This window comes from Lissotriton vulgaris, chromosome 11, assembly GCF_964263255.1.
Source record: "Lissotriton vulgaris chromosome 11, aLisVul1.2, whole genome shotgun sequence".
NCBI classification, from domain to species: Eukaryota; Metazoa; Chordata; class Amphibia; order Caudata; family Salamandridae; genus Lissotriton; species Lissotriton vulgaris.
In genome coordinates, this window is record NC_141699.1 from 214,104,601 (window position 1) to 214,119,966 (window position 15,366).

A 15,366-nucleotide genomic window follows, 5' to 3' on the forward strand; every position below is an offset into this window, starting at 1 on the left:
GAAGTCCGATCTCAGTTCTGGAAGGTGTAGCAGGATCAGCAAGAGTAGAACTTCAAAGGCACCATAAGAATATTCAGGATAGTTGAAGGATAATTGCGAGAGGGCGGCGCGGGTCTCCGGAGCCCTCTCGCCTCTCCCTTTTCTTACTAAGGGTTCTGACCACTCTGCTATTCTCTAGGTTGGGGTCTTTGGCTGTGCCTCTGTCCTTTGTTTCCAAAGGGGGGTCGTCACACCCTGTGTTGGGGCTGTCTTGGTGGTTTGTCATTCCTTATTTGCCTCAGACTGGTTCCCCTTCATTGTTATTGGTGGGGGTTGTAGTCCTGCTACATGTTGTCATGACACTTTCCCATGTGTTTCTTGTCTCCAAGGGGGGCTGTCCCCGTACTGGCAGGGTTGCTGCTCAGGGCTGCGCTCTGTTCTTTCTTCTTTTCCCTGCCTTTGGGTACTGCAGTGTTGGCACTGCCCTTATGGTGTTGTTCATCCCCATTCCTTTTTCCAAGTTTTCAGCTTTTTTGTACACTGTTCCCATACTCCCACAGTTTTGTCTGATGGCTCCGCGTTGTGGTGTGGAAAAGTTCTCAGAAAAAACTGACGTAGGCACGCCGGGGTGGGACTTATGTAACCTCACTGATGTCACGAACGCGGACGATGCCTGGGCGGAGTCGCGTGATGCTGTCCCCCCGGCGCGCAGGGATGCTGTGGCCAAAAAATTTCCGGATCCAGTCTCACGCCTGGGGATAATTCTACATTAAGGAATCTGCACCTAGAACCGTCTCTACCAGATACATCGTTACCGAAGGTAAGTAACTCGTACATTAAAGCAGATGGAGCATGCATCATGCGACTGTCACGCACATGCTTTCTGATGCTGGCACGTGTAAGTGGAATGCCCCTTTTTACATTTTTCATTTTGATCCTGGTACAGAGTATCTGATGCAGTACAGCACTTTCAAAAGCAATCAACAAAACCAATGAGTCCTAAAGGAAAAACCTATTGGCTTTCCCTATGCTTGTTTTTCACTGTAGGTGCAAAAGGGTAGGGAGGGCTACATGAAAAACACCAGCTGAAAATCATTTATACTGCCCTCCCTGTACATGGTGGCTGATCAATTGGGCCATTATATCGTACCCTTACCACTCAAGACTTATGACAGCAAGTGTTTGTTTTTAGAAAAGTGCAATCACTTTGAAACTTTTAAGAGTTATCTTTTTCTTATTTGACATGCAAAATGATTTCTATGTTCCTTTGTAATACAATGTTTGCCTAATTTATAATTGTGATAACATGTCTGACAGTCAGGGTCATAATATAATTAAAAGAAAGATAAAAACAACAAATGCCATTAGAAGTTTAGGTAATTTAATATGCATCACAACATAGATAGCCACTCTATAGCAAGGCTTTAGTTTTGTTTCAGTTTACTGTTTTTGATAATCCTGCAGGCATCATGTGTTGTTTAGATAACTATTTGTTTCTTTTGTTGGCATTTCCTCAAGGTTTATAATGCCAACAACATTCATGTAGTGACAAAAACAAGGACAGAACATTTGACGGATGAAGAAAAGGCCAGATACAAAGGTAGTTTAACTGTATTTACACCTTATATTGTATAAATATAGACAGTAAAGAAAAGCGTCAATAACTTGAAAAGTGCCTCGAATAATTTGTGAATGTGTTGAATTGCAAACTAGCATCTTCCACATCCTTTTTGTTATGGTTTTGAGTTGAAAGGGAAGTTTGCTTTTAGTGTTCTAAAATATGACTTTAGGATTTAGAGTGATTTTCGCATCTGTGTTAAATGTTCCATTTTCAAGAGTGCATTGCTTCTTGAATAAGGAATTTGCTATCAGTATTGCAGTTGCTTATCACTTATACTTCTCATGTACTGGACCAGCAGCAATGCAAAGGTTTTATGTTTTGCAGTGACTTCCTCAGGAAATGATCTTAGCCATCTTCTAGATGGATATCACGGTGACAGTCAAACACATGCATCATGCAGCTGTTTAGGACTATGATTTATAATGTGTTGAAAGGAAATTAAGTGCTGCACTGTTGTTTAATCCTAGCAATGCTTTTTCTTTATATGTAGTTCAACTGCTCACTGTGAGTGTCGCAGCACTGCCCGCCATGAAAGGGTACAAATAAAAGCTACAGTGTACTTGTTAATCACTAGAGTGATAGCTACAGTATGTAGTATCTTTGTCTGGGTATATATTTAATAAACAGCTAAAGCCCACTGTCTTTACCCTAAATATTTTTTTAAGTTCCTTCTCCCTTGTTTGTTTTTAACATTTTACCGTGATACAGATGCTCAATTCAAGGGTCCATCAGCTCTGCTGATTGTATTGGAACGTTTATAACACTTCTTGGCTACTCAACTAAGTAAAGAAACCCCAACAACCTATAGAGCAGATGTGCCAGTTCCAAAAGTTAAGGGTTGGGGTCATTTGTTGAGACTGTTCTGATTGATCATCCTATTTCAATAAAATAATAGAAGACAAGTACTAAGGAAGCTTGCATGGAACTTTTTGAATGGTTTTGGGGACATCAGTACAAAATGATGGTAGGTAATATTGTTTACTTTGACACTCCTTCTACCTGTTTTTGATGTTGTGGGGTCTCACCCTGCCTTTTAAGAGTGGTATGACCAGTTTGTGGAATAGTTGTCCTGAAAGGCACTAGTCATCCCCTGGAGTGGCATAGAAGTATTCTTGCACCAACCTTTAAGGAAAGTAGAAGGAACTCAAATTTGTGTGTGATTGGAAGGCCTTCCAGTGATTACTGAGTTTGTATATTGAGTAGTAAACTGAGTAATAGTAACACCTGTTTTCTAATGAGTACTCTCCTCACTTCTCACCTCCTTGATCGAACGTCTTTCCAGGCACCAGGCTGGATTTGGAAACTTTTTCATCGCTTAACATTTTACCAACTTCAAACAGTACCCCATGCCGTCATAAACGGAGACTTGCTACTCCACAGGAAATGACATGCAACTTTTACAAGGGCGCCTAGTAATAAGTGACACCAGTTAAATGTATTTTTGCTCAGATGATGCAGGATCAAGAGCTGCTGACTTCTACTGTATTTTATGGGAGATGTTTCCTGCAAAGTCTTTCCATCTCAGTAAGACAGGAAAAATTACAAAGAAAGAGACATTTTCCTCTTCTGGACTTGTGTCGTTCTTAGAGTCACACTCTAAGCTGGATGTTCCAACATCTAGTTTGACATCAGAGTGCCTCTGTATTGAGTTACACACTGCAAAGCCAAACTCATCTCTCTTTATTGAGACTTTGGCTTTCCACAGCATTGTGACAATATTTTGTCATTTAATGAGACTTTGATGGATTAGATCTTGCAGTCTTGAGATAAGCTGTAATCAAACTGGGCTGTTGAATAACTGATTGCTTGAAAGTATAGATCTGTTCCAGGTGACTTGGTCTTCTTAATGGAGGATCCAACCCCTGGACGTCTGATGGTACAGGCATCCATCAGTAGAGTGAACATTAAAGCCATTCCAGCCACCGCCCTCCGAGTCAAAACGAGCAGCTACATTCGGCAAGCATATGTGCTCCTCAGCCAGCCTCATCTATTCACTATGGGACATGGAGGGTGAGAGCTTATCTCCGGTCTCAGTAGACCACAGTCAGTCAGTCTCCTTTATAATGTTATCATTTTAGGGATATGTTGGAGGCTCAGCGTATCTTCAGTGTCAGACTTCACTGAATGGGCATCAGGCTTCCCAGCCATTTTGTGTCTGCGGTGGTGAGAACAACAGACAATGACCTGATCTCCAAGGGTAGCACTTGACTCAATATTCTGCTCTTTTAGTGTGCCTTTCAGTAGGCAGCAGGACCAGCCACTCCTGCAACACATTACATTTGAGAAATGGTCCTGCAGATTGTCTGACAAGGCTATTTCCTGTTATTCCTTTTTATCCCACTGCACCTGCAGCCTACCTCAGACCACTTCTCGAAGGACCATATGTCCATTTCATGCCAGGACGTACAGCTCTTTTGCCCAAAGGAGCCATGGAGAGGGTCCCAGTCTCAAAAGTCAGGACAGGATACTATTCCTGCTACTTCCTTGTGCCAAAGATCAGAGACCTCTTTCCTATTGTAGATCTGCGCCCTCTCAATTCCGTCCTGCTCAAGGACAACTTCAAAATGTTCACCACAGCCCAGGTTCTTGCTGCCCTGAATCCCAAAGGTTGGATGGTGGTATTGGACCCACTTTTACACATCCTGCAGACCACAGACTCTACCCACGTTTCAAGGTGGACCATGAGTACTTTCATTTTGTCCTAGCTTACTGCTCCCTTTCAGCCTCACCAGTGCCTCTCTGGTGTTCACAATATCAATTGCGGTAGGCACTGCCAATCTTAGGATGCTGCGGGTACCATTCTTCCCTACCTCGACAACTGGATGTTGATGGCAGACTTGCCACAGTTAGTCTTGGACCACCCCCAGAAGACAGCAAACCTCTTGACATTGCAGTTCCCTGTCAACCAGCCAAAGTCACATCTAACTCCTTTGCAGATGATCCTGATGGAAATTATTAGTTAATAACTTCTTGCCATGTTAACCTATGTGGCATGGCATATGCAATGTGAAAAATGACTGGGGCCATTTTACCAACACAGGGGCTTATAAAACATCTTTTGTAAGGTCCCTGCCTTTATCTACAAGACCCCACACCCCTTGTATACATAGGGGAGACTTTAGGGGTTCTGAGTATGTAAGGATATTGCAGAACCTCACTCCGCAGTGCTCCTAATACAAAAGTCAATTTTGGTAAACACTTTACAAAAATGTGGGGAGTGAAATGTACAATTTCACTAAACCCAGGGCATATAAAACTCATTTTATAATTCCCCTTCTTATAAATACCTGACCGTCCCACCCCTGGGAAACCTAGGGATGACTCAGGGGGTACCTAATATGTCCAAAAATTGTAGCTTATCAATTTGTAAGTGCACCAAACACCAAAGTCGAGTTTGGGCACAATCTGCAATAGAAATTAATCAGAAGCACAGTTCCCAAGCTGCAGTTGTGCCACTGGTTGCTTGTATAAGAGTTGTACCCAGCCAAAAAATTTGAGCTAAACTCCCATTTTCTGTAATACGTGCAATATATACTCCAAGCACTCAGACTCAAAAGCCTGCTTTATGTCTAGGAAGGCTAAGGCATATTGATCTTAGTTTAAGCAGGGGGCATGAAAGAAGATATGCACTAGCCGCCATAAATTGTAAATTGTATTTCTGCATGGAATGAAGCCTGACTGGTCGGTATGGTCCAGTTTCGGGAGATATCGAAGCAGGCGTGCTGCTAGAACAAAGCAGAGTATATTTTTGGTCCACATTTAACAGGGAGTGGGGGCTATAGGAGACCACATCCAGCGGATCCTTCCCCGGGTTTGCCACCAGAACGACTAGCCCTTACTGCCTGGAGCCTGGGAGCACTCCCCACACATGGGCCTCTAGATAGACCGGTAGTAACCTATCGGCCAGTGTCTCAGGAAAAAGCCTTATACAGTTCTACTGGCAGCCCTTCCCCTGTCCTTAGCTATCTTAAGGAAGTAAATTGCCAGGAGTATCTCCTGTTATTTCAGCGGCATCCCAAGATCCGCACGCTCTTCCCCATCCATGCGCATGATGCTTCTATTCATTGACAAAGTGAGCCCGGGACCCACGTCCGGGCATATCCAGCACACTTACGGCGAGAAAGCAAAAGACACACAGATGATAGACGGACTGCAGAGTAAATCAAACATTCACCCAAGTCAAGAGATCTGGGTTAAATCCATTGTTCTTTTGCTCACCATGCCACCCCAGTTTAGGCCTAGCTATATGTAGTAGTCTCTCATTTAGTTCTATGTCTATGCCCTTGGCTACCATTACTTATAATGTCACTGTCATGGCAATAGAATATTATGGTTTGAATCCCAGGAGGAGTTTATCAGTTCCTGGAAGCTGTGGAGACGAACAGTCAATAAAGTTTGTGCTCTTACACTTACTTGTGTAGTGTAATCACTTCAAATTTGATGACGAGGATGGGATACAAACCCACACGTTCAAAGCACAATGGATTAGCAACAAGGACTGTTCCTGTCTCCACCCACGTGTGCAGTGAAGGTCTCCTGCGTGTGAAGGTTCATGTTCAGTGCAGCAGTGCAGCTTTTACCTCTTCTGACAAACTTGGGCCAGCCTAGAGAAGAGTGTCTAGGGTCCTTGCCATGGTCCCTGCCATCTGGACATCTCATCTAAGCTGTGGGTACTATGTATTAGGTGAGCTCATCTTTTTTCCATCACCCCATCTGCCCAGTGCTATTGTGAACGGATTGACTGTAGGGAATCTACTGGTACCTTACCAGTCACTTTCCCCTGTCACGGGTTGATGCGTGTTTGAACCCGGAGTTACTGCCTGCGTGATCATGTGGCATTTAAACTGTTGGAAGCACGATCGTGCACTGTGGTTCTTGGGCGCATTGACAGTTGAAGTTTCTATGAAGAGAGGTCCTTCCCCTGCTGAGCGTCTTCTCAATTGATGACGCAGTGGAGTTTTCAGCGGGAGTCAGTGCTGGAAGATTACGCGTCACAGAGGCATTGAGGAGTTTTCTGCGCATGTGCATGTCGCCGGTCTGAAGCAGGAAGTCGGAATGTGAATGAATACGTAAGAGGCTTTGTCTGTTGTTGTCTAGTTGCAATAAAGCTTCACGATCAGTGCATAACGCATACACGTCAACGGAGCTCTGTGATCAGTGTAAAACGTATACACGTCATCATGTATGGGGAGTACGTTGTATGTGTTCTCTTTTCAGCTTCAAGTACCTTGATCGTGAGTACCGCAACAACGTTTCTAGATTTTCATATAACTGCGTTTCACAGCAACGTATCAGTACTATCAAGTGTTGTGTGTTTCATAACAACATGTCAGCTCTCTTTTGGATGAGTTAAGTAGCACAACGTCGGTTTGTTATTTAGGTGCATTGTCTCCAGCCGTCTAAAGTTTTTATCTTTGGCGATGGTGTACTCTTGATTCTCTTGTTGATGACTAATTTCATAAATCAAAGGGAAGTGACTATTGTGCCGTTTTCTTGAATGCACCACTGGCCACTTGTTTATGTACTGCAGCACAGACCTGGATATACCATCTATCTTGCTGATGTCATTTTCACTATGTGTGCTTAGTGATCTTCAATGTTTCTATGAGTACATCATCTACAGTGCCATTCTAATGTCTCATTGACTGCTTAATTTTTTGTTATTTATTTTTTATTTACATTTTTCTTTCAGGTGTGTCAAAAAGTGTGCATAGGATTTCATTGTATTTTTTATTGTGTTCACCATGCAAAATGTACAAGCCCCTCCCTCCTTTTTACCGCTTCCAGGTGATCCACCAGTCAAATGGAAAGTTTGGTATAGAGCTTTTGAAAAATATTTAAGGGCAATAGGCGGTTCGAGGTTCAGCGCTGAGAGGTAGCATTTCATTTTGGAGCGCAATTTAGGTTTTGAAGGTCATTCTGTCTTAGAACATTTATCTCCCATCGCTGTGGTTGCGGGAGAGGAAGAGTTCAATGCTTATGTCCAAGCTGTGGGAATAAAAGAAAAACAGTTTGATGTGGAAAGCAGTCTTGTCGTTTCTAGACCCAAGTTTTTTACTAGAAAAAAGGAGAGTGATGAAAGTATTGTAGCCTATGTAGCAGCTCTACACATTTTAGTGTCCGAGTGTGAGTTCGAGCATTTTTGTTCACAGCTTATTCGAGATCAAATAGTTGTGCATTGCAGGGATAGGAAAGTTCAAGAAAAATTACTCACTTTAAAGAATCCTACTTTAGAAGAAAAGATTAGTATCGTAAAAAGCATAGAATTGTTGCAGAAGTCCTCAAAAGAACTCAAACCAGAGAAGAATCTTGTAGGGGTTATTAAGGACCAAAAAGACCCCAATGAGAAAATACAGGGAGACAAATTCAAATCCAATAATGATCAAAAGGTTAATAGATTTGGTCCAAGTAAAACAGGAAAAAAGGGGTAATACTCAAAAAATGTAAGCAATAAGTGTGGTTTCCTATCTAATTATCCCGACTCGCGGATATGCCTGGCGAAAATCGCAGCGTGTCGTAAGTGTGGGAAACAAAGACATTTTGCGAAAATGTGTAGTTTTCGGGGGAGTGTCAATGTTGTGTACTCTGAGGACTCAAAGCGTGATCCTGTGTATGAAGTGGTTAGTTCACTTACTGATTATGTAGTGGTGGTGAAAGATGAATCAGCAGATTATGTTGATCCTATAGTTGATATTTTGATGGATGGAAGATGTCTGAAACTATTGGTTGATTCGGGGGCAAGGATGACTATGATTACTGAGGAACTGTTGAGAGTGCTTGGGAAAACAGATCTCTTATCTGCTAGGGGGAGGGGGGGGGGGAAGGGGAAAGGAGGGAAGGGGGGGGAGGGGGGGAAAAACAGATATCTTAATATTAAAGAGAGACGCATTAAGGGAAGATTTACCTAGCCAAAAAGGGGCTCAACATTCTTGGGTGGTATCACCAGGGATTGTTTGGAATGACTCTCAGGCCTGGTACATCATAACAAGTTTCTGTAGCTGGTGATAAACCTGTAAAGGAGAGTTTAATCCGAGAAGAAGTAGTAGGATCAGTGTTCCGCCAAATCGTTTAAATCTGTAGTTTGTATTTTTAGTCACTTTTATCTATTATAATGTATATTTCTCATTGTTTATTTTTTATTTTCTTTATTATTTTCCATGATCATTTTATTTTGTATTATATGCATTCATTGTGGTATTCTCTTTTCTTTATTACTATGTGAATCATTTGAGCGATAGGAGATGTGGTAGTCTCTCCTTTAGTTCTATGTCTACGCCCTTGGCTATCATTACTTATGATGTCACTGTCATGGCAATGGAACATTATGATTTGAATCCCAAGAGGAGTTTATCAGTTCATGGAAGCTGTGGAGACGAACAGTCAATAAAGCTTGGGCTCTTACACTCAGCTGTGTAATGTAATCACTTCACTATATTCAAATCAATCTTGACCCTCTTCCTCATTGGAAGAGTCCAGCCCGAACTGTCAAGCCAGGTCCTCCCTGGACCGGAAACAAGCATACTGGGACAGGTTTCGGGACATTACCCCATATCAGCCAGTCTTGCTTGAAATCAGGGACACAGTGAGCCCGGGACCCATGTCTGGGACCTTGGAAATAACTTTCAGTACCTGAAAACATGGAGGGAGGGATCATATTCATTTATTTAATCATTTATGAAGTGCGAATCATCACCCACAACTGGATATTTAGGCGCTGACTGTAGAGGAAGACAGACCACACAACATAAGGATGAAACAAGGACAAGACCTAATAATACTGAGAAGAAAACAAGCTAAAAAAGCCTGAAAATGTTATTTTTTGTCAATCAGTCCACAATTTGTGACTTTAAAGATCCCAGAAAAAAATAAACAATCCTTAGCAAAACAGAAATGTTTGGCCCTTTTCCTAATCTGTGGAGATATTTAGTACTATTCCTTTTTTTTTTAAACTACAAATGTTATTGTCCGCATCCACAATAGGCCTAGCAAGGCCAGGTAACCAAACAATACAAGATATATGTACATGAGTAAAGATATTGACTTTTTTGATCTCTATCAAATAATTGAAAAACAACAACGATACAACATAATGCTCCAACATGGAGCTGTAGTGTCATGTTACTGCTATGTTATTGCATTTCACATGTCAGGCCTAGCCACGTTGCTCTGTTATTCATACATTTACAGCCTTGTTAATCACAGATCTCCACACTTCTTGTCAAATGGGTTCCAGAAGTAGCCCATGGTATTCCACCCACCTCTTCTAAATCTTGGGATGTTTCTGGGGGCATCCTATCGCTTTAAAGAAATGCAATTCCAAACCCATATAATAATCAAGATCCCTTTTCCACACCCCAACCAGTGGTGGGGACGCATCTTTCCATGCCCTTGCAATGTGGCGCTTTGCAAATGTAAGGCCTAAGAGTAATAAATGGCGTTTATAGATGTTACCCCGATGTCATCGGTGATGTGGAGTAGGGCCAGGCGAGGTGAGTATGGGATGTCCTACCCGAGAACCTCTGACAGGCATGTGATGACCCCCTCAGAACTTAAACAGTATGGTGCACTGCCACACCGTATGTATAAGAGTACTATCGGTCATTTGGCAGCACTGGCAGAGCGGAGATTCCTTTGCCCAGCCCGCCAGAGCTTATATCTGGTGTAATAAACTCTATGAAGATATTTAAAGTGAATATATCGTAGTCGCACTGCAATAGCCGCAGCTCGTGGGAATTCCAGTGCCTCTGCCCAGTCTTCATCATCTACAGGGCCAAGATCTTTCTGCCATGCAGCCCGCGTTTTATCAGGTGTAGTGGGGCTATTCATTACTAGTGTTCGGTACATCTTGGTAATTTTATGTTCCCCAAGGTCCACCATAAAGACTTTATCTTCAAAAGGACTGAAGTCCAGCAGAGTTCCCTGGTGTGCGAGACATAGGGAAAAGGCATGGCGGAAATTAAGGTATTTATAGAATTGCGATCTATTCATTGTATATTCTTGTTGCATTTCCTGAAAGGACATTAGTGTCTGGCGATGGAGAACATCACCCACCATGGAAATACCTATAGCATCCCAGCCGGAGAAACCAGATAGCCCAGCCAGGGAAGGGAGGAGGACATTGAGCCAAAGTGGCGTCTCTTTTGTTAATCTGCGCAACCATCCCAAATGTGGATTTAAAATGTGGATCTCTTCCACATTTTAAATATCGTGGCTGTAGCCGGAGGCAACACTTTCAGGGCCGAGCTTGTATATATAAACCATGTTGAGTGACATATTACCCATCTTCAGACATTCAATTACATAGGCGGCATCTCGTCTGCCCCTCTACCACCAGTCATTCAGGATAAAAAGATGTGAGGCCGCATAATATGCTTGGACGTCTGGTGTTGCTATGCCTCCACAGTATGTGAACTAGAAGCATGTTTTCAGTGCCACCCGGACTGCACTGCCTACCCACAGGAAGTGTCGGAGAATTGAATTGAGTTGTCTAAACCAGACTGGTGGGATCAGGTATGGGTGATTTTTAAAGCTGGTATAGTAGACTGGGCAGTGAGACCATCTTGAAGATGGCAGATCTGCCAAATAGGGAGAGCGGCAGATGAGACCAGGAACGGGTCTGCTCCTTGATCTGCGTCCACAACGGGGCCAGGTTCCTTTCCCAAGATACAAGTTGGGAGGACAACAGGAAGACCCCAAGATATTTAAATCCCTTGTGCACCGTCAACACCTCATGTTCCTACTCGCCCCCGTGCCCTCCGCCCCGCAGATGCCACAGATATGATTTGTGGGTATTCATATAAAGACCGGATGCCTCTCCAAAGATTTGCATGATCCGGAGTAGTCTGGGTCCCGATCTGTCTGGTCGCGTAAGGAAAAATAGGACATCGTCTGCGTAGAGTGCAATGCAGTCGGAAACCTCTCTGGACCACTGAAAGCTGCGGATCTGTGCGTCGATCCGCAACCAGGCCGCGAGGGGCTCCATGGCCAATGCGAAGAGGTATGGAGAGAGGGGGCAGCCCATACTGGATCCCTGCTTAATAGAGAAGGCTAGTGATGTAGATTCTGCCACCCGGACTGAGGCGGTGATATCAGTATATAAGAGTTGAATGTATTTGAGGAGACTAGGGCCGAAATTTAATCGACTCAGGAGTGCAAATAAATAAGTCCAACTAAGTGAATCTAATGCCCTGTCCATGTCAGACAGCAAGGGTCGCAGCTGGCTCTCCAAGTCGATCCACGGATGCAATGGCATTTTGTATAAGCCGGCTGTTGTGTCGTGTAGCTGTCCCGGTATGAAGCCCGCCTGGTCAGGGTGAACTAAATTCGTAATATACGGTACTATGCGGGTAGCTATGTCTTTGGCCATGAATTTGTCTTCAACGTTAAGTGATATTGGGCGATACGAGGCATGTTGTTCGGTAGGGCGACAGGATTTTAAGAATACAACAATTCTGCATGAAGCCAGTCCGCCGGAAGGAGCCAGTGTTGAAAGGACGTATTTAGTGCTTCCAAATAGGGGATATTAGAAGGGTTTGATATTTCTTAAAAAATTCACAAGGGAAGCTGTTCAGAACAGGTGCTTTACCCGGTAACATCTAGGATAATGCCTTCTGGAGCTCCTCTGCTGTGATTGGGACATCTAATTCCTCCCTCACTGAGTTCGCCAGAGCCCGCAGAGGCAGGATGTGGCGGGATAGTCTCACTAGGGGCATATAAATTCTTATATGTGGCAAAGGGATCAGTGAGCACCACCTCAGTAGATCTATGGATACTTGGAATTGTCATGGGGCAATGCGTACTCTGACAGAGCAGATGTAAAAGCGCTGTAGATTTATCTCCCCATTGGTAGTTTCTCCTACTCGTAGCAAACCACTCCATTCTAGCCACATCCATCAATTCACTGGCGTATAATTGCTGTGTATGGACTAATTGTCGACGTACAATTATTCCATCCCCCTCCTACTCGTACGCTCTAGGTCAATGAGTTGGCCCTCTGTTGTGTCAGCTTCTTGCGACACTGCCTACGCTATGCCATGCAATGTCTACCCCCCTCAGCATCGGCTTCATAGCTTCCCAGAGGGTCTCGGAGGACTCAACCGTCCCGGTGTTCTATGAATAATAATCAGAGTTAGCAGTATGTAGATGCGCCCTATCAATCAATCAATCAATCAATCAATCAATCAAAGCATTTGTATAGCGCACTACTCACCCGGAGGGTCTCAAGGCGCTAGGGGAGGGGGGGTCCGCTACTGCTCGAACAGCCAGGTCTTGAGCTGCTTCCTGAAGGCGAGGTGGTCCTGGGTCAGGCGGAGGTGGGTCGGGAGGGAGTTCCAAGTCTTGGCGGGGAGGTAGGAGAAGGATCTTCCCCCTGTGGTTGCTCTTCGGATGCGGGGGACGGCGGCGAGGGTGTGGCCGGTCGATCGAAGCTGGCGTTTGGGAGCGTAGAAGTTGAGGCGGCTGTTGAGGTATCCTGGGCCTTGGTTGTGCAGGGCTTTGTGTGCGCGGGTGAGGAGACAGAAGGTGATTCTCTTGTTGACCGGGAGCCAGTGCAGGTCTCTCAGGTGTCCGGAGATGTGGTGGTGGCGGGGGATGTCCAGGATGAGTCGTGCTGAGGCGTTCTGGATCCGCTGGAGACTCTTCTGGAGTTTGGCGGTGGTTCCGGCGTAGAGGGAGTTGCCATAGTCCAGTCGACCCTATACTGTTCATCGTGGAGGTGCAATGGAGATAGTCACCAGTGGAGGGGGGGGGGGGCGCACGGACCCCAGTCGCAAGTCTAGTAGCGTAGGGGAATGGTCGGAGAGACATCTGGGCATATCGCTGTATCATCTAGTCTGTGTACTTGAGCGGCAGATAAGAAGATCTAGTCGATGTGGGAAAAGAACCCATGGGTACTGGAAAAATATGTGCAGCCTGTGTCTGTTGGGTGTAGATGTCACCAAGTGTCTACCCAGTCCCTTCCCTTGCAGCTGGCGTCGTAGTTTTGACTCTTGGGGCTCTACCGTTCTGTCCGTACTTCACCACCGGTTGATCTGGGGTCATATAATATCATTTCAGTCACCTCCGCAGTAGGCGCCGGACCTTCCAAATTATAATACGAAGGCACCTATCGTGTCTCCTGGACATATCCAGTGATGCAAATGCATGGAGAGTATTGCATGAGAGGCAATTGTAGTGGAGACCGTACACATGCACTGTGGAAACAATATATTATTGCAACAAAAACATCAACTTTCCGTACCCCCTCCCCCTCACCCCAATACCTCATGAAACATTGAAGTATCTGTCGCTGCATGAAAATTGTCCCGACCCCAACAGGGGCCAGGGACTACCTTCTGCCAATGGATACCCCAGAAGCGTCCCTTGTACATACAAGTGTCTTAAAGTCAAGGTAAGCGCTAATAAAAGTAGTCCGAAGCAGTGTGCCATCGGCATAGCAATAGCTATTGGTATAGCAGGATGAAACTAGGATGCTGTTGATCGTGCAGTGGCCTCTGTAGAGCGGATGCGTGATTTGCTGCGACACGTGGGACACCTCTTGGAACGCGATCCGCGGCGCTGCTTGTCCTGAGGTTGGGAGATTTATGGCTTGGGCCCCCGACAAGGAATCTGACTCCAATCGTAGCGGTGTGTGGGGCCTGAGCTTGACGACTTCATCAGTCCAATTAAAGACCTCTTCGGGTGATTCAAAGAAGTGTGTACGCAATTTATATGAGATCCGCGGTCTTGTTGGGAATAAAAGCGAGTATTGAATCTTAAGGGACCGGAGTTTAGCTCTGGCCTCTGTTAAGGATTGTCGACGCTGCTGGACAAGCCTCGTGTAATCAGGGAATATCATGATGGAGTTTGATGTATAGTGAAGGATCCCCTGATGCCTAGCCTGCTGCAGGATAGTGCCCCGGTCTTTATAGTTCTAAAATCTGGCAAGGATGGGCCTTGGACGAGCGCCAGGCGGCGGCTTCTGCTGCAAGGCCTGGTGTGCACGCTCAATTATGAAGCAACGGGACAGGGCGCCAGGTGGGATCCACTCCATCAACCATTTAACCAGGAGACCCTCCATATCATTGCCCTCTCAGCCCTCAGCGAACACCACGAAGCAGAGGTTATTTCTGCGGGTGTGCCCCTCAGCATCTTCTGCGAGTAGCGCCAGCCCCTTCATAATCGTAAGTCAGTAACTGCTTTATTTGTTGATTAATAAAAATAATTTCAAACATAGATAAAACACAGTATTTAAAAAAAACATTATTTGTATACAGCTTTACACTGAGAATTTTTAGCAAAATTAATAAGATGCATTTGTGCAGGGTTGCTAGAAGACAATTTCTAAACCCTATCGTGAAATTCTATAAAACGCTTTATCTTCAATCTTAAAATTGATCAATCCTATAACGGTTACAATGAAAAGTTTATCTGTAGCTTATTAAAAGGAGATTTTAAAAACACATTTTTAATTTTCATTACCATTTTGCATTAACAGCATATTACGGAACTAATAATTAGAATCAGTTTAGGCTAGTAGTTTTTTTTGGCTGTAAAGATGAACTTTACAAATTGGGAGATCAGACGAGGCGTTGACCCAATGAGACAAGTAATAATGGCGTGACGACATGTTCTCACCCCCAATTCATTAAAATTAGGTCTTAACAGAGTCTTCCGCTTTTCTATCAAATGGGGGCATGTTGTAACAATGTGTAGTAAAGTTTCATCGTAGGAACCACATAACCTACAAAGGTTAGAGGAGCAATTTTTTTCCCATTTAGATATTCCGT

General features: G+C 44.3%; 1 protein-coding gene across 1 annotated transcript in view; it reads left to right on the top strand.

Annotated features, from left to right (window-relative positions):
• The window catches only part of ANKRD13A (ankyrin repeat domain 13A), a 464,307-nt gene that overhangs the window by 121,367 nt on the left and 327,574 nt on the right, over nt 1–15,366 (top strand). The window contains exon 8 of the mRNA XM_086943131.1: nt 1,498–1,579. Coding sequence (XP_086799257.1) covers nt 1,498–1,579 — 82 coding nt within the window. The remainder of the gene's footprint in view (nt 1–1,497; nt 1,580–15,366) is intronic.